This window comes from Rhineura floridana, chromosome 1 (assembly GCF_030035675.1).
Source record: "Rhineura floridana isolate rRhiFlo1 chromosome 1, rRhiFlo1.hap2, whole genome shotgun sequence".
NCBI classification, from domain to species: Eukaryota; Metazoa; Chordata; class Lepidosauria; order Squamata; family Rhineuridae; genus Rhineura; species Rhineura floridana.
Window position 1 is genome coordinate 281941882 of NC_084480.1, and position 24039 is coordinate 281965920.

Sequence of the window (24039 nt, forward strand, 5' to 3'; positions counted from 1 at the left end):
GCAGCTTACTTTTCCTTTACCTTGCATGGTGATCCATGGGGGATGAAAACAAAATATTCCCTGTAAAGCTTTTTTCAAAAGCTAAACAATCATGTCCTCCCGGTTTCTGCACTCCCCTTAAATGTTTATCCTTCACATGAATAACATATGCCTGGCTAGGTTCAATGCACTCTTCCCTATTAAGCTTTAATGGACACCATGATACATAAAACTACAAGTCTTTGTTACAGTGCTTTATCTAAAGCTGTCTATTTTCCTCTCAGCAGTCCCTCTTCAGTCCTTTGTAAAACATCCTCAGCCTCATAGGAGAAACATATGCTTGAGTCTCGTATCTTCTGTAACACATTTAGGCATATACAAAATTCCAAAAAAACACAACTGTAATCTATACCTCTCCTCCCCCTCCAAAAAAAACCCCTTTCCCAAAACCAAGAGACAAACAATTTTACAGCTTTATTAGGGTCTCTCTCTCTGTGAATGTTCAATGGCATTTCAAGGCATGTAAATCTACTGGGGTGGTGGTGGTGGTGGTAGAATCCTTAAATGGATGTACATTTAAGGAATTGTTTTAGATCTTATTACACATTTTCTGTCTCCTTTATATGTTTGGTGTTCACTGTTTCTCCTCCTCATGTTAATAAAAGAGTAAAAAATGATCAGTTCTCATAGAAGAAAGAATTATCTTCAAGGAACAATTTGCATTTAGAAGAAAACTGGTTTATGTGGAATAATGACCAACATAACCACTACACTGCCCTTGTACAAAAGCATGCACTAAATTGCCTTGCAAATATTGTTGAATTTTGAGGGTGTTTTTAAAAAAAAGGGAAGGAGGAAAAATGCACAGTAGTTACTCCATGCCAGCCCTAATAACATAATGGCATCTATTTAGAGGGCAACGCTGTGCTCATCTTCGTCAGAAGTCTAGTGTAGCAAAGCTTTATACAATAGATGGATCTGGGAGATAAAAAGAAGTCTTATAAAGCAGAAAGTGTTAAAAATGCCAGCAGCTAACTTTAAAAGAAAAGAAAAGAAAATGAAAGAAAAAACTTTGGGAATATTTATGCAATATGCTGTTTAAGAGAGACCATGACTTCGGTATTTATTATATAAACACACACAGAGAGAGAAAGAGAGAGAGAGAGAGAGCTATACTTCACATGAAAGGAAGCTGGGAACATTTCACTATTGGAAAAGCAACCTTTCATCAGTGTACAAGCAGACAGAAGCAGCTTTAAAAATGGGGGGGATAATGTGTCGAAAGGCGCAGCACATTTTAATAAAATGGAACAATATTCAATTTTAAAAGTAGGTTTTAGTTTCAGTACATTGTAAATCCTCAAACTATGGCTCAGAAAATTGAACACTACCATATGCCATGTGATTATGCATCTTTTCTATGTGTAAAAAGGCTTTTTAAGCTGTTATCTGACTGCAGTAATTGCCATTTAAATTGATCCACGTCAACAAAAACTGGATCCCTGGAGATTCTCACCTAGAAGACTACTTATGGAAGGGGCCCTAGCCGAATGCCAGTGCATCTGAGACTACTTCAGCGTTTTCTCAAGCAGCCAGCTGCAGGAATCATTTCCCCCCTCTCATTATTTAATACTCTGAGGCAAGCAGCAACCCATTTGGCAGTCCTCCTCAAATAAATATTCCTGGATATATTTTTTTAATGCAGCCACTTAAGGATTACTGTAACAATTTTTGTACCACTTAGTTTTTTTTTTTTTTTTAAATGAAGTGAAGCCAAAATGTGTAACAGTGATGGACAATCAATGTCAACAATTCTGGAAAAATGTCACCAATCTCTATTGGTTGTAGACAGCAGATAAAAACATCAAAACAAAAGACTACAGCAAAAAAAGAAAAGTATTTTTGCAAGCAAAAACATGTTGCACCATACAAGGATACAAGGATTATCTGCCAGAGACAACACAACAGGCTCAAGGTTATCTTATAAAAGGCTGTTATCTGGCATATATTTAGTAGGTGCATTAGCCTATAGATCTTCAATCTATTTGCAAAATAATGTAAAATGATCCCATATGATCCCCCAAAGCCAAGGCTGTGTCTAGGCCCCCAACTGACCCCCACAAAATACCAATTTGCAAAATTAGATTTATTTTAGACCTTAGATAGTTGTTATTCCATTATATTACCCATAGGGGTAAAAACGTTCCGATACGCCAGAGCATTAGCCCTGTACCCTATGCAATAATGTGTGCTGAAATTAATGGGACACGGAAGCATAATAAACAGTGTGCAGGTCCAGGATATCAAGTTTATAGCTTTGAAGTAGATATTTTTCTCTTGCTTACACCTGACTTACCAACAGGGACTAGAAATCCTCTGAACTGCATATGTAGCTAATGAAAGCTCTTTGTTAGCAGTGAGGGAAGAAATTTACTCAAAGCTTTTCTGCAGGCCTTTGCAACTTCCTCTCTCCCCTCCTAGCAGACTGTTGTGATACACTGTGACTTCACACAGTCAGTATTAAGTGAGTTAATTCAAAGGCACTGAAACCTCATTGATCCTAATTGAAAGCAATACACCCAACCAAACAGTTTTCTACCCCATCTGTTCTGGCCTGCCACCAGCTATTCAGTTCAAGACAATTAATAGTTTCAGATATTCTAACTGACCCAATAAAGGCACTCATTTAAGCAGGACTGCATTAACAAAGTGAAAAACCAAGGGCAAAATGGGTTCAAATGGAGCATTTTACTCCTACTTGCCATTAACAAAGCTGAATAATGCTTATTCTGACTTTTTATGTGCAAGGCTTGATAAACTGAATGAGAAGGCACTCAATGATCAGGCAACGAGCATTGATGAATGGTCATTAGGACACCCCCTCATCTCAAGGCAATGCTATTCCACAAAGTGGAATACCAGTTGCAAAGGGCGGACTCACTAATGTCCAGATTTCCCCACATGCTCTTCCACTTTCACTCTCAGGCCACCAGCCACCAAATAAGGTTGACATATTGAAAAATAATCTTTTATGGGTGAATGGCAAATAAAAATAGAAGCATTAGCTGGGCTTTCAAATTCTGATTGCTAAGTTTGTCAGAGCCCAAAGATTTGATTTTCCACCCAGCTGGAAGCTGTTAGTGTTTTCACAAGGAATCTTACTGACAAGGCAAACCCACCTAATACATGAGCTGTTGAGTTTTGTGGGGAGATTCTATTTGGATGCCTTCCTAATTTTATTCAATAGACTGACAACGTGATGTACATTAAATATACCACCACATGAATACATATATTAATTTCATACAGCTGGTGATTAGGTTGTCCTGCTGTGTTTCTGTAATACATTTATATGTCACTTTCCTTTGTGTGTGTGTTTAAATCCAAAGCTGTTTCCCAGTACTGTATCTGGTCTTAACCCATGTTATGGTGAGAATTAAATTTGCGTGTCACACTTTTTACAAAAGAGAGAACTGTGTGTTGTCTTACCACAAGGACCTGTATTAAAATATCACATCTGTATTAAAGCAATTTGGCAATGTTCCAGCAGAGATCAGACACACAATTTATTTTTCTTTTTAACTCAGCCATGAGACAATAGCCACACTAAATCTTTTAAAAGGACTTTCTTCTTTCCTCAGAAACATTGTTAAAATACTTCAGCATAACACATGATTTCAGTTTTGAATGGATGATTAAAAAAAAGAAGAAGACAATGCCAAGAGTTTTCCCTACACACTTTCTTATTGGCAAGGCTTACAATGTTTCTTAAAATAGCTACTATGGGATTTTAGATCATATACAGCTGAGTGAACTGCAGATGGGGAAACTGGTTTATACAAATACTTTACAGAATTGTGTGTGTGTGAGAGAGAGAGGGGGGTGGGAGAGAGAGGATTTAGTTTGTCAACTCATGGGTGCATGTCGGGATAAGACCCAGGGTGTCCTCACACACCATGAGATGTATGCCTAAGTACAGTTTTAAGTGCATGCCCCAAACAATTATAAAATGTATCTGTACACGTGTGCAAGCATGCGTACAGATACAATGGCTAGCATTGTGAACCATTAGGCAAAAATTATTAATGTTGTATTTTACTGCCAAGGAGGAGAGGCAGTTGTGGGATTTTCTGCCTCGGATGCAAAAATAACTTGGTAAGCCTTAGGTACTATGCATTTCGACCAGGCTGGGGTATTTTCTGCTCTGTCTCAGTCAGCAAAATGTCTTACTAGATATAGACAAAAGGAAGCTGGATGTGGATATGGCTCTGTCAAGTGTACACATGATGGCAAACCTGAATTAACCGAATGTAACATGTGAGAAACAGCCCTAAAATTATACTGCTGAAATTAAGTGAAATTAACACATAGGCTTAATATAGGAATCAACTAGGGCCATAATTTAAGCCACTTCAAACCAAGAATGCACTCGTCTTGAGAAGTTAGACTGGTAAGCACCTGTTACCAACTAGTAACAGTTATATGAGCCAAATTCAAGAATATTGTAAAGTAGTAGAAATTCTGCTGGGCCTCGCACCACATATGCTAATAAATGTTTCAAAACAGTTTTATGTGGAACAGGAACACTGAAAAAGAGCAGTAATATTGCTACTGCCAATACCATCCTAATTCATACATGGTAGGACTTCAAGATCCAGGAACCTAATAACAACAATAATTCTGTGAAGGGAATAGGGGTCTCCTAACAACTCTCAGCACCCTGAACAAACTATAGTTCCCAGGATGCTTTGAGGGAAGCCATGACTGCTTAAAGTGGTATAGTAATGCTTTAAATGTATGGTGTGGATGTGGCCTCCATTTCCCACCTGTAAAATGAGATGAACAATGGTCTACGCCATGGGCTCCTTAACAGAGGATATACAATAAGGATTGTAATCCACTTTGAAAATTAAAAGTAATCAAGCAGACCAAGGACTTGTGCTTCATACTAGCAGTATGTAAGTACTCTTGCTTCATGAATGGCTATGGGGAATTAGCTATGGTCACAAATCATACTTTCCACTACACAAAGTATTAAATACTTATACTATAATGTACTGATTGACAAAATATGAATTCCAGTAACAAAATTTCTAATGTGCAGGACTTCAAAACTGGAGCTTCAAAACAAGAGCTCCCAAGTGGCTTGAACCTCCTATATTTTGACTAAAAATGCTATTAAAACCAGTATTTCTAACTCATTTTTCCAGCATGCAGAATGCCCATGCCCGAGAAAAAACTTAAGATGTAAGCATGTATCATCAGCTGCAATTAGAGAATCATGTCTTTATATAAATATTACATACTCCCTTTTTTCTTAGAAACGTTTTGATGTTTGTGACAAACTTTCAGCCTTTAACAGGAGGTTGCAACATGACTACTGAGAACTTTTGTTGTTATTCCACTGTCACCACCTCCCCATTTTGACAGATAGTGAGTTAGTTTTGTTAAAATGCAAGGGGTGATAGTGTATGCTCCAGTGAACTTTCCCTCCTCTTGGCACCAGAGACAAAAACCTGCAGTTCTGCTCTGTGCTAGCAGCCATCTGGACAGCTTTCTCTCAATGCCTTCCCCACACCACACTGCAGGCAACCTTTCAGGGCTCCAGAGCTCTGTGGAGCTACTCATGACATACCAATTTCACATTTCTGCTTCTACACTTGCAACAATAAATGTTAAAGATGACTGTGAGTGACATTTTTAAAGACAATAGTAGTAATAATTTTTAAAAGGTCTTTAAATCCCTTGCATATGGAAATACTGTTCACCTTCTGTTAAGGGAGAATATACTATTTAGGAGGGGCAGCAGGGAAATAACATTAGGAGAAAAATTAGAGAATCTAAGTGTAACCAAGTTCTACAATTTTCCAAAGAAAACAATGTTTGTAAGGTAGGCTAAGGTTACAGATGTTCATTCTACTGCACTACCACCTCTGTGTAGGAACTAATCCATCCGATCACATTGCTGTTTCTTATCAGAAGGGCTCATTAATTATCTGTTTGCGGGGGGGGGCAACTTTAAATGATCATGCATAACCTCAAAAAGCCATACATTCAGATGATTTAATTGCTAGTCTTTAGGTGAGACTGGGGGTAAATTGTTATCATTAATTGGTTTTATATGCTACTCTTTCATAAAGATTAATGCAATGACTGAGTGCAGGCAAGCAAAAGTATCTCAGGTTTTCTTTTTTTAAAAAATGAATTTCATAATGCCCTTATTAATACAAATCTGAAAAGTTGCCTTACCCTGGGTAAACATACTTGAGCTTCTGTTGTGATCAGCTTCTTCTCATTAATAGGGAGTAAGACACTTTTCACAAGATCCACCAGGTGGAGCAAATATGCAACGCTACAGAATTCTCAATATAAATTCAGATCACCATTGCTGGGGGGTGGGGAGACTTTGCTCTGCACAAGTTTCCCCACCAAGACCAGTTTCTTTCCCCTTTTGTAAATGTATAATTGATTCATTTGCAGAACCTTGACTATCTACCCCAGCTTTACTCAAACACCTTGGCTATCTGGTATTTGTTCTGTTTTCCCATATATGGTGTAATATTATTTGACTTAAGCCTTTCAGTTATACCAGTCATACTCCTTGGACTCGGGAAAGGGATACACATTTTAATTACCAACTTGTATTGTAAAAGAACACACAATTATAACAACAGTCCAAGTGGCTCACTTAGCCACTTATGTGTGGTGCCCATTTACAGCAGGCTCTTGCATCACCTTGGCAGTGTGGTTGCTCCAGCATCACTACTGCTTCCTACACTTCCAGGTAATATGAGAAGCTCAAAATTATGTGGATGGAGCTCATACTGTGGCTCTTCCTTATATGACTTGTGTTAAACCAGCTTCTTGAGGATCTGATGCTGGCTTGCAGTTACTCACTCCTCTTAGTGTGACCTCTTCCGAAGTGCTTCTGGACATTACTCTAGTGGTGCTGCTGTGGCTTGCATTTCACCAAAATAATGAACAAAGTAAAGCATTTTAGAGGTCTAGTTCAGACATCTCCTGGGGACTGGCACTGCAACGTGCACAGTGAAGGAGCAGGCATGCTCCTCCACCATGCACATAACCAAACATGTAATGCAGGAGCTTCATGCAGACCAGCTGAGATGTGACAACCTGATTTGTGCGACTCTTCTTCCTCAGAAAAGGAGATGTAAAATCACACAAATGAGGCCATAGTGGAGAGTGCCTACATCAAAATTCAACCATGTGCATGGGAACAGCAAAATGTGCTTCTGCTTCTTCCATTATGTGAGTTGCAGCACTGCCTCAGAATGTCAGAACCAGGCTGGAAACAAACCAACATGGGCTTCTCATTGCTTGAAGAGCTGCAAATAATCATGTACTTTGTCTACTATTACTATGCTCCCTGCTTATCTGGATTTCCAAATGGCTGCAGATGCATGATGGGTTTTTGCTGCAATTAGAACCACCATTTATTAATATGTGGCCATCATGCATCAAACAGCTCATTCCCACCTAAAGTTTCTAGCAGACAGGTGGAGTCAGGCAGGAATTCCCCTTTCCCCTGTAGCATGGTGCTTCTATTAATGGATTGGTAATCTGTGTTGTCATTTTGTGAACTATGGTGATGTGCCATGTCGGCATGCAATCATATAAGGGAGATTACACTTCTTCAGAGAGATTTATGCACATTTTAATCAAGTTTATTTTCAACTTTTGAATCTTTGTCAATATTATTTTTTTTTCATTTAAAGACTGTTCAGTCCTCCTTGTGGGCCAATTTTCTCTCTCGACAGCTTACAAAAAAATAAAAATGTAATTCAAATAATATCACATAAAATGCAAATTACAAACAACAAAATAGCAAAAAGTCAGTAAACAAGATTACATGTTAGGCAAACCTTTACAATAATGTACAGCCCAGAATAAATAAACAGTCAAAATATCCAAAACCATTCAAATTCAATATCAATGCAAATATATCTACACACATAAGAACATAAGAAGAGCCTGCTGGATCAGGCCAGTGGCCCATCTAGTCCAGCATCCTGTTCTCACAGTGGCCAACCAGGTGCCTGGGGGAAGCCCGCAAGCAGGACCCGAGTGCAAGAACACTCCCCCCTCCTGAGGCTTCCAGCAACTGGTTTTCAGAAGCATGCTGCCTCTGACTAGGGTGGCAGAGCACAGCCATCATGGCTAGTAGCCATTGATAGCCCTGTCCTCCATGAATTTGTCTAATCTTCTTTTAAAGCCATCCAAGCTGGTGGCCATTACTGCATCTTGTGGGAGCAAATTCCATAGTTTAACTATGTGCTGAGTAAAGAAGTACTTCCCTTTGTCTGTCCTGAATCTTCCAACATTCAGCTTCTTTGAATGGCCACGAGTTCTAGTATTATGAGAGAGGGAGAAGATTTTTTCTCTATCCACTTTCTCAATGTCATGCATAATTTTATACACTTCTATCATGTCTCCTGTGACCCGCCTTTTCTCTAAACTAAAAAGCCCCAAATGCTGCAACCTTTCCTCGTAAGGGAGTCGCTCCATCCCGTTGATCATTCTGGTTGCCCTCTTCTGAACCTTTTCCAACTCTATAATATCCTTTTTGAGATGAGGCGACCAGAACTGTACACAGTATTCCAAATGCGGCTGCACCATAGATTTATACAACGGCATTATGATATTGGCTGTTTTATTTTCAATACCTTTCCTAATTATCGCTAGCATGGAATTTGCCTTTTTCACAGCTGCCGCACACTGGGTCGACATTTTCATCGTGCTGTCCACTACAACCCCGAGGTCTCTCTCCCGGTCGGTCACCGCCAGTTCAGACCCCATGAGCGTATATGTGAAATTCAGATTTTTTGCTCCAATATGCATAATTTTACACTTGTTTATATTGAATTGCATTTGCCATTTTTCCGCCCATTCACTCAGTTTGGAGAGGGTTTTTTTGGAGCTCTTCGCAATCCCTTTTTGTTTTAACATCAGCAAACTTGGCCACTTCACTGCTCACTCCTAATTCTAGGTCATTAATGAACAAGTTGAAAAGTACAGGTCCCAGTACTGATCCTTGAGGGACTCCACTTTCTACAGCCCTCCATTGGGAGAACTGTCCGTTTATTCCTACTCTCTGCTTTCTGCTTCTTAACCAATTTCTTATCCACAAGAGGACCTCTCCTCTTATTCCATGACTGCTAAGCTTCCTCAGAAGTCTTTGATGAGGTACCTTGTCAAACGCTTTTTGAAAGTCTAAGTACACTATGTCCACTGGATCACCTCTATCTATATGGTTGTTGACACTCTCAAAGAATTCTAATAGGTTACTGAGACAGGACTTTCCCTTGCAGAAGCCATGCTGGCTCTGCTTCAGCAAGGCTTGTTCTTCTATGTGCTTAGTTAATCTAGCTTTAATCATACTTTCTACCAGTTTTCCAGGGACAGAAGTTAAGCTAACTGGCTTGTAATTTCCGGGATCCCCTCTGGATCCCTTTTTGAAGATTGACGTTACATTTGCCACTTTCCAGTCCTCAGGCACGGAGGAGGACCCGAGGGAGAAGTTACATATTTTAGTTAGCAGATCAGCAATTTCACATTTGAGTTCTTTGAGAACTCTCAAGTGGATGCCATCCAGGCCTGGTGATTTGTCAGTTTTTATATTGTCCATTAAGCCTAGAACTTCCTCTCTCGTTACCACTATTTGTCTCAGTTCCTCAGAATCCCTTCCTGCAAATGTTAGTTCAGGTTCAGGGATCTGCCCTATATCTTCCACTGCGAAGACAGATGCAAAGAATTCATTTAGCTTCTCTGCAATCTCCTTATCGTTCTTTAGTACACCTTTGACTCCCTTATCATCCAAGGGTCCAATCGCCTCCCTAGATGGTCTCCTGCTTTGAATGTATTTATAGAATTTTTTGTTGTTGGTTTTTATGTTCTTAGCAATGTGCTCCTCAAATTCTTTTTTAGCATCCCTTATTGTCTTCTTGCATTTCTTTTGCCAGAGTTTGTGTTCTTTTTTATTTTCTTCATTTGGACAAGACTTCCATTTTCTGAAGGAAGACTTTTTGCCTCTAAGAGCTTCCTTGACTTTGCTCGTTAACCATGCTGGCATCTTCTTGGCCCTGGCGGTACCTTTTCTGATCTGCGGTATGCACTCCAGTTGAGCTTCTAATATAGTGTTTTTAAACAACTTCCAAGCATTTCGAGTGATGTGACCCTCTGGACTTTGTTTTTCAGCTTTCTTTTTACCAATCCCCTCATTTTTGTGAAGTTTCCTCTTTTGAAGTCAAATGTGACCGTGTTGGATTTTCTTGGCAATTGGCCATTTGCATGTATGTTTAATTTAATAGCATTATGGACACTGCTCCCAATCGGTTCAACAACACTTACATCTTGCACCAGGTCCCGGTCCCCACTGAGGATTAAGTCCAGGGTTGCCATCCGTCTGGTCGGTTCCATGACCAACTGGTCTAGGGAATAGTTATTTAGAATATCTAGAAATTTTGCTTCTTTGTCATGACTGGAACACATATGCGGCCAGTCTATGTCTGGGTAGTTGAAGTCACCCATTACTACCACATTTCCTAGTTTGGATGCTTTCTCAATTTCATATCTCATCTCAAGGTCTCCCTGAGCATTTTGATCAGGGGGACGATAGATCGTTCCCAGTATTAAATCCCTCCTGGGGCATGGTATCACCACCCGCAACGATTCTGTGGAGGAGTCCGCCTCTTTTGGGGTTTCCACCTTGCTGGATTCAATGCCTTCTTTCACGTATAGAGCAACTCCGCCACCAATACGTCCTTCCCTGTCCTTCCGATATAGTTTATATCCAGGGATAACCGTATCCCACTGGTTTTCTCCATTCCACCAGGTCTCCGTTATGCTCACTATATCAATGCTCTTCTCTAAGACCAAGCACTCCAGTTCTCCCATCTTGGTTCAGAGGCTCCTAGCATTAGCGTACAGGCACTTGTAAGCAGTGTCTCTCTTCAAGTGTCTTTGGCACTTGTGGTTTGGCCTGTGGTAATTTTGCCCTTCTGAATTTATATCCTGTGCCCCTGCTCTCACAATGCCTACTTCTAGGCCTACCCCTTTTAAAATTTCATCATTTCTTTGGTCTTTATCCCAGGGGGGGAGGTTTATTCCGAACCGGACCTTCGCAGCTCCTGTCGGGTTTCCCCCCTCAGTCAGTTTAAAAGCTGCTCTGCCACCTTTTTAATTTTAAGTGCCAGCAGTCTGGTTCCATTCTGGTTCAAGTGGAGACCGTCCCTTTTGTACAGGCCCGGCTTGTCCCAAAATGTTCCCCAGTGCCTAACAAATCCAAACCCTTCCACCCGACACCATTGTTTCATCCACGCATTGAGACTGCGAAGCTGGGCCTGTCTGGCTGGTCCTGCGCGTGGAACCAGTAGCATTTCAGAGAAAGCCACCTGGAGGTCCTGGCTTTCAGCATCCTACCTAGCAACCTAAATTTTGCTTCCAGGACCTAACGACTGCATTTCCCCATGTCGTTGGTGCCAACGTGTACCACGACCACTGACTCCTCCCCAGCACTGTCTACCAAACTATCTAAACAACGGGCGATATCCGCAACCTTCAAACCAGGCAGGCAAAACACCTTGCGGTCTGCACGCCCTTCACACACCCCACTGTCTATGTTCCTAATGATCGAATCACCTACTACAAGGATCCCTCCATCCCCTGGAGATATATCCTCAGCATGAGAGGATAGCTGCTCATCCCCCAAGGAATGGGTCCCTTCTAAGGGATCGTTTCCCTCTTCCTCAGCTGGATGCTCTCCTTCCCTGAGACCATCGTTCTCCATGATAGATAGGCACCTCTCTGCCTCTCTCAGCTTTTTCAGGTCAGCCACCTTGGCCTCAAGGAAATGAAGTCGTTCCCGGACAGCCAGGAGCTCATTGCACCGAGAGCACACCCACGACTTCTGTCCACTAGGCAGATAGTCGTACATGCTGCAGGCAGTGCAAAACACTGGAAAGTGCCACACCCCTGCTGGCTTCTTACCTGCATAGTTTTGTTTAAGGTTTATTACGTCAATGGGTTGGAAACTGCGGTTTAGTTGAGGTCAGGGAACAGACGGGCAGAGTGGGGGGGCCTGGCCTCCTCGCTCTGCTGCTTAACTCGCCTTGACGCTTTGTCAGCTGGGGCCTTGATGCTTCGTCAGATGGGGCTCCCTCTAGCCCTTAAGCAACAGATAGTGAGGGTCACCTTTAAAATAGCTGTCCTGATGGGGGCTACTGCAGATACCGCAATGGGAAAGTACTTTACAAAGTCATTTTTTAACCCACTGTTGCACAGCAGTATTAAGCAGCACAGCAGAGTCTGGCGGTAAGGAAAAATAGAATCACTGATAAAGGGCAAAGGTAGAAGAAATTAAACTGGTCCAGTGAACACGTAGTAGGTAGGAGAAACCTGAAATAAACTAATATAAATTACCCTAGCAACATCATGTACTACCTTTGGGAAGCCCACTTATGCTTTAAGACCCTATAGATAGAGATACTGGCCATGCATTGTGTGGCCCATAATTAAGAAACATGGATCCACCACAATCCCTAGTTCCAGCTTTTATTTAAACAAAAAAAAAATGTTCCCAACCTAGGGGAAGCAGAGAACAATTCATAAAACTTCTGTGCAGTTTTGTTATTAGGATCAATTCCCTAGCTGAGTATACTCAGTCTCAAACCTCTTATCATTTCTACCAATACTGCTGGGAGTCAGCCCATGAACACCTTCTTTCCACTCCTCTCTTGCAAATAGTCTGAACATTCTCTCTGTCACACACACACACTTCTCTGCATTCTATCATCTCCGCCATCAAAAACAACTTTCTCTGATTCTCTTCCTCAGCTGCTGGTAGACCTAAAACTATGACAAACTTTCTCCATCCCAACTCCTATCATCTTTTCCACCCGTCAGTCAGTCAGTTTTATTGCCTAGCCATAGGCCATTGCAACATACAGAATCGCTGATCATTATATAAAACTACAGTTAAAACATTCTTTGGTAAATTTCAAAAGGTGTACAGGGCAAAACTTATCCCCTATGAATTACTCGACAATTGAGCCAGCTGTGCTGCACGGATCTTATGTGCAGCACAGGCAAAGAGAGCGACCCTGTGTGTAACCGCAGAATCTTTGTCTGCTAAAAGGAAGATGATGATATCCTGCACAGACCTCCCCCATATTAGAAATTCACCCAGAATTCTGGACCTCGGATGTGCATAAAGGGGGCATTCTAATAAGTAATGTGGGAGGTCCTCAACTGCCTTGGTCCCACAAATGCAAAATCGCTGGCTCCATGGGGTCTGGTTATAACGGCCCTCCAGTACAGCATTCGGCATTGACTGGAACCGGAGTGCCGTGAAAGCTTGTCTAAGCATTGGTGACATGGAATGGGCCAGATCGTTTGCCCTTCGGTGCTCCTTTTTTATAGCCCCAAACCATCTAAAGGGTTTGGAGTTATTGATTGCTAGCCTATCTAACCAGTGACAGTGGGAAAAAATTGCCTCTTTCAGCCTTGTTCTATCATGGATACCAGAGGCCGGAGGTGAAATGTGGTACAAATGGTATATACCAAGGATTTTTCCACCCCAGAATTTGTCTCTGGAGGCCCGCTGGACGCATAATTTCAAAATGAGCTTAGACTGAGAGTTTTGGATTGACTCCCAAAAACTGAGCAATGCGCAATGGATATGAGCACTGACAGGAGAAGTGCCCGTCTCAGCTCGCAACAATGCCGCCGGCGTGCCTATGGCCAAACACAAAAGTTTTTTTAAAAAGCTGTTCTGGACCACCTCAAGACTGCATAGAAGGGGACCCTCCAGGCCCCAAACCGGGGCGCTGTACAAGATCTGCGGTAAAACTTTGCTGTTATAAATTTTCAGTGCTGGGGGGATGAGATTACCACCTGTGGACCTGTAAAAGCTCAGGATGGCACCGCATGTTCTAAGAGCAGTAACTTTGGTGTGGTCAATATGTTTTTTCCATGCAAGATTATCCTGGAAAATTATGCCTAGGTATTTAAAGGAGCGGCATTGCTCGATTCGTTGGCCATCCATAGACTAAGGAAAATTTCTGTGCCTTTTACCGAAAACCATGACTTTAGTTTTGGCATGGTTTATCTGTAATTTTTCCTTTAAGCAAAAGGCACTGCATTTTGAAAGTAGTCTCTTTAACCCCATGCGTGTAATAGAAAGCAGGATCATGTCATCTGCATACAGGAGGACCGAAACCTTCCTGTTCCCAACTGCTGGGGGGAGAAATTCTGGCCCCGTCAGCTCAGTGACTATATCATTAAGATAAAAATTAAAAAGTAAAGGGGCTAACAAGCATCCCTGTTTTACTCCCCTATTTGAGGCGACAGGATCTGAAAGTGAACCCGAGTACCCCATCCTCACTCCTGCTTTATTATCTGTGTACAATTCCCTAATAAGGAATAGAAGTCGTTTGTTGATGTTTGTGCTAACTAACTTAGACCACAGCATTGATCTGTCGATGGAATCAAATGCCATTGCCAAATCTATAAATGCAGCGTAGAGGTGTTTCGTGGGGCCTAGCACACATTGCCTTGCAATAGTGTAAAGAGTTAGGCAATGGTCAATCGTGCTTTGTCCTTTGAGGAAACTCGCTTGTTAAGGAAAGATGACATTATTGGCTGTCTCCCACTCTTCCAATTTCACTAGGAGAAATTTAGCATACAGTTTGGCGGCGATGTCAAGGAGACTGATAGGGCGGTAGTTATTCGGGTCCTGCCTGTTCCCTTTCTTGTACATAGGGACAACGACACTCTGTTTCCAGCCCTCTGGGAAAATGCCAGTGTTGTTCAATTGTGTGAACAGCCGGGCTAGAATGGGGGCCCACCAAGCAGGAAAGTTTTTTAAAAAGTTCGGGAGGCAGCATATCTTCCCCAGGTGCCTTGCCGTCCCGCAGAGTGGATATAAGTATTTTAACCCGCTCTACAGTTACTGGAGGCCAGGCAGGTAAAAAGGGCTCCAAAGAGCAGCAGGGAATTATAGTGGTTTCATTTGGGGGCGCATAAAGTTTGGTAAAATGGGCATGCCAAAGATCAGCCGAGATCAAATTAGGACTGAGGGGTCTTGACGTTCGCATCCCCCTGGCCACTATTTCCCAGAACAAGTGCTCGTTTTTCCCTATGGCTGCCTGTGCTAGTTGCTGCCATTGAGATCTAGCGTACTGTGCTTTTTTCTTTTTTAGCAAAAGCTTATAAGAAGCGTGCAGTGCCACTAGATGAGCTCGCGCGAAGTTATCAGGGTCTCTGATCGCGTGTCGTGCGCAATTTGCAAGCTGTTTCCTGAAGCTTTTGCATTCGAGATCAAACCAAGTGGGTCTTGAACGCCACAGAGCCACAGCTTGTCTACTCTGGGTCAGCATGGGTCTGAAAAAGGATGCGATAGACTAGTACAGCTCCAGTGCATCTAGTGCTGGGTCTGCCAAAGCACTATTAATGGAGAGAGGGAGATTAGAAGTCAGAAGGCTAGAGATGGAGGACTACACAGAAGTGGACCAACGGACTCTCCGTTCTGATACTAGCGTTCCCTCTAAATTTGTGTGAACAACAGAGGGAACGGGGTGCTGGAGCTTTAAAAGCATTAAAAGGGGGAAATGATCACTGTCAGCCCTGTTTATCAAATCAAAAATTGAGACTTGCGGGTAAAGCGCCTTGTCTATAAAGATATAATCTATAACACTAACACTGGTTAAGTGTGTATACGCCCCTTTGGATGCATCTACGGGGGAGCCGTGCAGACATTCAAGATTGTACAAGAGTGAAAGGTCTAATAGCCTGTAGCCTTGCTTATTGGTTATTAGATCAAGGGAGACTCTGTCACTCCATGCCGGGTGGGGACTGGGGCCATGATTTGTAGAGGCCCCGGGCTCCAACGTGGCGCTCCCTAGTCTGGCGTTAAAGTCGCCACACAGGATCAGGTTGGCATGGGGGAATTTTTGTTCTAACTGATAAAGCGTCGGCAAGAAGGTCCCAAACATTACCGGGGCTCATAGACTTAGCTAGACTCGTGGGAGATAGACATTAAGAATAATAAGTGACCCAGTATAGGGCCCCTCTAGTCTCACTGCCATGAGGTATTGGGTGCCTGTTAGCTCAATTGGGTAAATCTCGACCAGAAAGTCAACAGAGACGGAAATACTGGGGCCCCCGCTGCCACGGCCTTTGGTGTTAGTCCTGGTAGCTGGGGAGGAGAAGGTTCTAAAACCGTGGATACACAAAGGATTGCCTTGGGTCAGCCATGTCTCTTGTAAACATGAAGTCGTGAAGAAAATAATCCAGGTCTGCATCTGGGGGTTTGTTGTTCCAGCCCATAATGTTCCAAGACAGGAACGAAAGTTGTCAGTCGGCGCTAATGGCATCCAGTTCTTCTGAGAAGTAGATGCATCCATTTGCCGGATACGTAGAAATTTGGGGCAGGGTAGAATGGTTATTTCTCGATAGGGGTTGTGCTCGGCCGAGGGTGGTGGGGTTTCCTGCCACCTCATTTGCCTCCTGGACCACAGACGGGCTCGGCGTGCTGTGGATCTTTGCCTCTACCACCAACGGTGTAAAGGTAGAGGAGGGTCCTATAGAAGCTGTTGAGCTAACTGGAGGAACCGGATAGGGTACAGCTAGTGGGCTCGTGTTAGATGGCAAGCTAAGGGGGATGTTACAGTGCATACCCACGGTTGCCCCATGGTCATACAAGGACTTCGTTATGGGCAAAACACGGTGCCTCAGTACTGTAGTGTCATCCCTGGATTCTCGTATGGTGAGGACGCGTCTCTCTCCTTAAATGCTATCACCGCTTGCTCTCCCTTGACACCTTGCTTCCTTGGTTGAGATTCCAAGCAGTGACTGTGGATCTTTGACAACCGCCCAGTTAACTGGGCCAATCTGCGCAAAATTTCATCGCGATCTCTTGGGGCGAGGGCTTCAAAGGAGTTTAAAAGCGCCTGCTCCTCCGCATCAAAGAGATCATTAGGCCCGTCATCAGGATAGGGTCTGTTTGGGGATGAGGGAGTCACCTTCTCTTTATGGGGTGATAGTTTACCGCTTCGAGAGTGCTCCACCAGTATGTCCAAATCAATAAGCCAGCCTTGGTTTGACCTTGGAAGGCCATTAGAACGGGGAAGAGCATTAGGAAGTAGGGCCTCCGGCTTGGCCCTGTTTTCAAAAAGCCTCACAGGTGTTATGCCCAGGTTGGCCAGTTTTCCTTTTGCGGCCAGAATTTGAGTCGCTGGTAAAGATGAAGAAAAAGTGACCACTGCCCGCGCTTTGATGCCGTTGTGGTACAAATACTCCACTGAGTCAATGTCCTGAAAAGTGAACTGTAGCGGGAGAATATCCTTTAGAGTCTTCACTAGATGGAGCTTGCGAAGATTTTGCGCCACTATCCCCTTGGGTTTGGGGTAATTAACAAGAACTAATTTGCAGTGATTCAGGATTAGGTTCCACCTTGGATTGTTACTGCCTGCCCCTGAATTCTGGTTAACAGTATCCTTCCATAGGACCTCCTGCCACGGATCTTGCTTGAGGGCGTAAAGATCCAGGGTGCTTTCAGTATAGTCAGGTGCCGGTATCAGGGAGAGAGCAGCCGGGCGGTAATTGGGGGTTGGGTCCCTCTGCGGCGGGAGGCAACTCCCCCCCAAGTTCTGGGGGGATCGTGACTCCCTTTTCTCCTTGCCCCCTGCAGCGTCCTTGTCCAGAAGATCGAATAATTTTTTTAAGTTCTTTTTTTTTTTTACAGCCAGTTGGCTTCAGGTTTTTGAGATTTTTACTCTTTTTGTTGTTGTCAGATCTTTTCTTCGTCCCACAGCGAGGTCTAGCTCTTGGGATGGTCGGCTTGATCTCTATAGCAAAAGATGGAGTAATTGGCTTCGGCGTCTGAGTCATCACAGCTGGATATGGCGGGTCGGCAGGCTTCTGCTGGAGTTTGACTAGCATTATTAGTAAATGATTGCTTTCAGACAGGAAGTTTTTTACACGTTCCAGCTCAGTTGCCATTGTAAGCAGTCAGCCCGACAGTAATGGCACTTCAGCATGGGGGGCAAGTTGTGTTGGTGGACTATGAAACTCCAGAGGAGTACTGGGCTGATTAGTTATATCCTCGCCCTTATCCAGCTGAGGGTCCTGCGCCATGAGGTCAGTGGCAGAATGCCGTGTAGCTAAAGGAGAGACCTTGGGGAGTACAGTAGGTGGGCTGGCCTCTGGCTGTGCCTTCATAACAGTCTGTAGCTTGTCCACTGAGGGGATTTTAAAAAACCCCACCGGTGATTGCATTGACTCTGCGGCTGCATGGACCTCTGCCTGTGCTATCTCGGCTGCCAGGCTTAAGGCCAGGGATTCCCCCATATTCCATTGTATATTATCGTTGATGGAGAAAGACCATTCAGAGGGGGGGTCTGTACGGGGGCCTCCTATGCCTGCTTTCGTAGGTAATTGGGGAAAAAAGTGTGTTATTTTTAGTTGGCCCCCTTCAGTCTCTAAATGCTCATCTGATGTTAGGTGGAGATGAAGCGGATAAGCTGGAGCTGACCCCCCTTTCCCTTTAAGTGTTCTGCCTATACAGGGCAGGGTCGCAAACGGTGAGGAAACTCCCTGTTCTTTCCTGGCCTTCCTTGTCAGGACCATTTTGGATGTTAATTAATCTTTTCTGCAAGAGGTAAGCAGTCTGTTTTAAAGATGATTGGTAGCCGTCCAGTCAGGGGGAGAGATAAGCTTCAGACTTACAGTCCGTAGACCTTATCAGTAAGCACTCTCAGGCTGGGATATCAAGGCCGCTGAGTCAGAGAAGCAGGTGGAGAGATAATCCCAAGCACTGGCAAGAAAGATGACAGTCTGTCCTCCTCCTCCTCTGGGGGTGAAGTAGGCGAAATAAAATAAGCTAAAATAAAATAGATAAGACAAAAATGCGGCCACGAAGGAACTATTGTTAATGTTTGATCGAGGGGAGACAAAGAACGTGTGTCTGCCGCCATCAACAACCAACCGGAAGTCCCATCAAAAACAACTTTCTCTGATTCTCTTCCTCAGCTGCTGGTAGACCTAAAACTATGACAAACTTTCTCCATCCCAACTCCTATCATCTTTTCCACCCTGTCTTCCATCCTAATTCCTATCTTCTTCCCCCCCCCATTTCTGATAAGAATCCTAAAGAATTCTCCTGCATCTATCTCCCTCTCTTGCTGCTAAACTTCTTGACATTTTCTTGAGCAAACCCATCACCAAAGATTGGACAGCTATTTTAGGCTGTGAGCACACTAGTTGCTTCAAAAGTAGCCAGAATGGTTTTTCTGGCTGCTTTTTGAAGCGACTCTACACTCAGCTGGACAGACCTCCCTTCCCCACTGCTGACTTCAGGCATTGCAGAACCGCCCACAAGCGAAGTGTTGGGCCAATCACTGTCTCTGCCCGAGCGTACAGCAAAGCATTTCCATTGGCCACACCTGGAAAGCAAACAGGTTGATCTAACAATCTGTTGTGAAATCTTTCTAATGCTGAAATTTTTTTGAAAAGAACTCATTGGAGCTGATCTGACCAGAGTTTTAGAGTAAAGAGGAAGGGGATTTGACTAGCGTCGTGTGTTCCTGTTTTCAGAAAGCAGAGGTGGAGATGCACTGGAACTGGCACAATGGTAAGTGTGTCTCTACCTTAGAGTGCTTCCAGATGGGAGCTTAATACAGTAAATGGGTCACTGAGATATAGCAAATATAGGACATTGGCAACAAGTGTTTTTTTTTAACTTACTGGTTTTTCCAGAAGACGTAAATCTGGATTAAATTAGGTAAAAAATATGGGCTGTGATTTTGATGACAATGATGTGGACACTGCAAAAAAACTGCATGCACAAAGATAACCAATCCCACAACTAACACCAGTCTGGAAGCACCCTTAGTCTTAATAAAGTTCACACATCATACTTACTAAAAAGGTGAACAGGTGTTTATAGCTGTTTTCTTACAACTTTATAATCTTATGGTTCAAATCTAATACACTACTTGCTATATATACGCTTATTTATATTTCAGTTAGTTAGCTATTGAGAAGGCTTCCCAGCCCCCTCGTTCAAAAGAAAACCTTCCTTCCTACCCTGAACCCAAGAAGAACCTCAGAAGTGTACTCTAACGCAAGCCATTCAGTTTATAGATAAGGATTTTAACTTTTATTTTACCCACTGCCATCAAATTATGTTTAGTACAGAATTAACAGACAGATCAACACAAATTCAACTAAACCAAAAAGGGAAATTTCATACCCAGAAGCAAGCCAGTTAACATGCTGCTGCTGTTATGCAAGCCAACAATATGCTAATGCCAGAATTATAAAGGGAAATTTCTAAAAAAACAACTTTTTTCTTTTTTTGAAAGGGGAAAAAATTAAGCCTTTCTGCCAGTGTTGTATCGGCTGGGAGAATAGCACCGGCAGGAACCTCACATTCCTGACCAAACCCTCTCACACACAATACCTCCTGAATGAAAGGAACCCAGGTCCAGCAGAGATAGCTGACTGTCAGGAACCGGTCCTGACGTTTGTGGACAGACAAGGTTGGCTTTGCAGGATGTCAGAGTAGCAAACTGCAGCTAGAGATACTGGACTTTCACACACTTTCAGATTGGATGTTTTGCTCTTCAGGTAATTAGACAAGGAAACAGGGTCTGATGGTACAAGCCTGACCCCTGTGGTGTGGCTCCATAGTTCTGCATATCAACTTCCTCAAGAACTGCCTGGAGCATCAACATAATCGTCTATATTTATTTGCTCTCTCTCTCTCTCACTCTCTCTCTCTCACACACACTCTCACACACTCACACTCACACACACACACACACCCTTCCTCCCCTCAACCAAATCTCTTGTGGTAATAACTAATATTTCAACTAGTGTGCTTTCCTATGTTTAAGTAAAATTATTTACACTGTGTAAGCAGCCTTGTAATCGCTTGTTTAAAAAGAAAAAAGAGGGAGAAGTATCATTGTTCTTTGGTAGAGATTCTGCAACCCTGAAACAACTTGGGATAGGTTATACATTACATATCTAATGAAATACCTAACACTAAAAGTATAAACAATGCATTAAGACCAATAGATGTTATAATGCGTTTTGCAAAGCACCTGCCTCTGTTAGAGCACTGCAAAACTAACATTCTCATATTGCAAGCATGATTGTTACTAGAAAAACAATAGGAAGTCTGCTATGAACGTATTTTAGTTTTCCATCCTTTGTTCTACCACCCTCTCCTGCTCAAGATTTTTTAAAAAATACTTACAACTTTTGAATTTTTTGATACACAGTGTATGAGTGGCAAAGCAATGCTGAAATGAACACAGGGACAGCATTACAATTGACCTAATTTCCCACTGTTTAAAATGCCATCTGAAGCAAAATTAGAATAAAATAAAAATAAAAAGCTAAGTAACAAGAATCTGCAGAATGGAACATGGGCTGAAAGACAAGAGAGAAGGAAGAGCACAAAAGCAAGCTTGCTCGTCCGTGTTCAACACAAAGAACATTAAATGAAAACAACTGGCATGCTGCCAAATTCCTATAGAGGCAAAGAGATTCAAATAAATTGATTTCACGCATCACACTGACCTGGGATCAGTGAGCAGTGGTACAATATACTCAGAACTCTGTGTGAGGCAAAGCCCATTAATGTTATCAGACCCTTAGTATATTACCAAACAGAAAATGCTCTCTCTCACTCACAAATCTGTGTCAAAAGAGACATTTTAGGCTGAATTAATATACTTGTTTTAAAAGTTACAGCCCCCAGCCCCCACTTATTTTCTTATTTATTGGTAACAATAGTTACAAATGTTCTAAAGACAGATTCTATTGTCTTCAGTATCTATTGTTATAAGCACCCCACTTCCCCAAGTGGTGTGATGTTCCAGAGACGATGCTACTGGGTTTAGTTTCCTGTGGACAGGAGAGCACTGGAGATTTATGGTGTCTTTGTCATATTTGCTTTGTTTACAAATATACAAGCAGAACATGAGAAGAGGCAAACCAGCATTCCTTCAAGGCAGCCACTCCTTTAGATAGCACCCTTGTTTCAGCTAAAACCCACACTCTGTGCCTCTAATCTTCCATCTGCTGTATCTCTCCCCTCCCCTCCCCTTTCTGTCAGCTGGAAAAGACCTTCTCCGAGCTTGGGTAGCTATCTGTTCCAAACTACAGAGAGAGTTCCATCTTTTGCATTTAACAGCTATATGACAAGCAGAAATTTAACAGGTCAAGTCTTTTCTAGTAAATACAATTATGAAGCTTTGCCATGACAACTCTCTATTTTGTGTTATGCTATGTTCCCCATAGCAGCCATTTTGTTCCTAGTGTCCCCAGCATTCTCTCAAAATTTGTAATGTGTCCTCTGGTCCAAAAAGATTAGTAACCCCTGCTGTAAAGAGAGATATTTAAAGAAATTGTTGATCCTCTTTTAACTTACTGTAAACTCTAAAGCAATTAAGAGATCAAACTAAATTCAAGATTTGTTATTCCAGAATAGCAGATATCTGAAAACCATTCCAGTTTTTATTAACTCTTTCCCTTTTAAATATCATTGCTCTCGAAACTGAATTCTTTTCTTCCTCCTCAATTTTTCTTACTTTTTCTATACTCTTTATGCTATTTTGTTTGTTCTTCTAAATCTGGAGTCCTGCCCAGCATTTTCTTATAGGTCAAACAGGAAGCTGAACAGAACAGTCACCTCTCTTATTGTTCCAAATCAACCAGACTTACACAGACAAAATGTTTTCTTTGTGTGCCAGAACTCAATTGTGCACAGAACTCTTAATTTTCTGTACATTCCTGTAGCTGTTAATCAGACAAATATATATATAAAAAGCTTTTAGAGTATGGCTTAACTTCTAAAATAGAAAAGACTGCTCAATACTTAACACAAGGCTGTCCAAGCTCTGAGGTCCCTGAAGCAACAGTGAGATGTACTTGAAAGAAACGAATAGTGCACCTACCAAACCATGGTTTGCAATTACATGAACAAGCCTGGAACCTATATGCTCCCTTCTTCCTCCTCCCCCTTTCACACTCCAATCCCTTCCAGGACTACTGCTTCTTGTTAATCCATGGTCTGCCATAGCCTTCCTTAACCTGGGGTCCTCCAGGTATTTTGGGCCACAACTCATATCAAGCCTGATCACTGGCCATACTGATTGGGACTGATGGGATTTGGAGTCCAAAACATCTGGATGACACCAGACTGAGGAAGGTATGTCTAACACTTCATCTGAACTAGAAAAACTGGTTTGCACTGGGGTTTCCCCCCAGTTTAGTTGTAAGGTCAAGCAAATCAACAGAATTCAGTGAAGGCAGAGAAAAAAGGAGGTGGGAATGCATAAGCCCAAGGTTCAGTTGAGTAACACTGAACTATGTTTTGGCATTACATTTGAATCCCAAATTTGGTGAAGAAACATAACTTGTGAATCAAGAGATCGCAGATACAAGCCCTATTTATATGTTTCCCTCCATGTATTTATTTTACATGTGAAAGAGGGTCTGGGTCCACTGGCTGGCCCTGCCAATGTGTTTTCCACACCTATAAATAGGAGCCTGTGTATGACTTGTACCCATGTAGATCCCCCTTTACTAACATTGTGGAGAACACAGACCTCAGGGGACAGGGGTAGATGATATCAGGGGGTGGAGCCAGTAGGCACAGTCTCATTCCTTCCTCCAGCACTTTGAATACCAACTGCTTTCTCTGTAGAGGGAAAAATGCACCGTTTTCAGGAGTATTTTTCCCTTTGTACAGCAAAGCAGCTTCCTATAACTAGCAACTGATTACCCATGATCAGCTGAAAACATGTCTTCAAAGAAGATTTCTGTATCGATCTCCTTTGAATCTGATGCCATTATGATGCTAGGTGTCTGACAAGTTGGCAATCGCACCCACCTGACAAAGCTGACCCACAGAGAAGATAAGGATCTGGCCTGACTGTTGGATCGAGTTTCCTACCCCTGGTATAGAGAGTTCCTCTGAAGCGTTTTTGTTGAAATATAATGATTTTGAGGTGAGCAGCAAAGTGTCTT

The 24039-nt window shown here is 42.6% G+C and overlaps 1 protein-coding gene and 1 long non-coding RNA gene across 12 annotated transcripts in view; one reads left to right on the top strand and one right to left on the bottom strand.

The window, feature by feature from the left end:
* The window catches only part of RUNX1T1 (RUNX1 partner transcriptional co-repressor 1), a 228537-nt gene that overhangs the window by 160055 nt on the left and 44443 nt on the right, over positions 1-24039 (bottom strand). Inside the window, exon 1 of one of the 7 annotated variants that reach the window (XM_061602853.1) lies at positions 6229-6310. The exons of the other annotated variants lie outside the window; for them this stretch is intronic. Coding sequence (XP_061458837.1) covers positions 6229-6241 — 13 coding nt within the window. The 5' untranslated portion in view covers positions 6242-6310. Of the gene's footprint in view, positions 1-6228; positions 6311-24039 lie in introns of those variants that run through there. 7 annotated transcript variants of the gene reach the window in all.
* The window catches only part of LOC133373316 (uncharacterized), a 50347-nt gene continuing 45791 nt past the window's right edge, over positions 19484-24039 (top strand). For all 5 annotated transcript variants that reach the window (XR_009759652.1, XR_009759651.1, XR_009759653.1 and 2 more), the window contains exon 1: positions 19484-19627. This is a non-coding gene — a long non-coding RNA (uncharacterized LOC133373316). The remainder of the gene's footprint in view (positions 19628-24039) is intronic.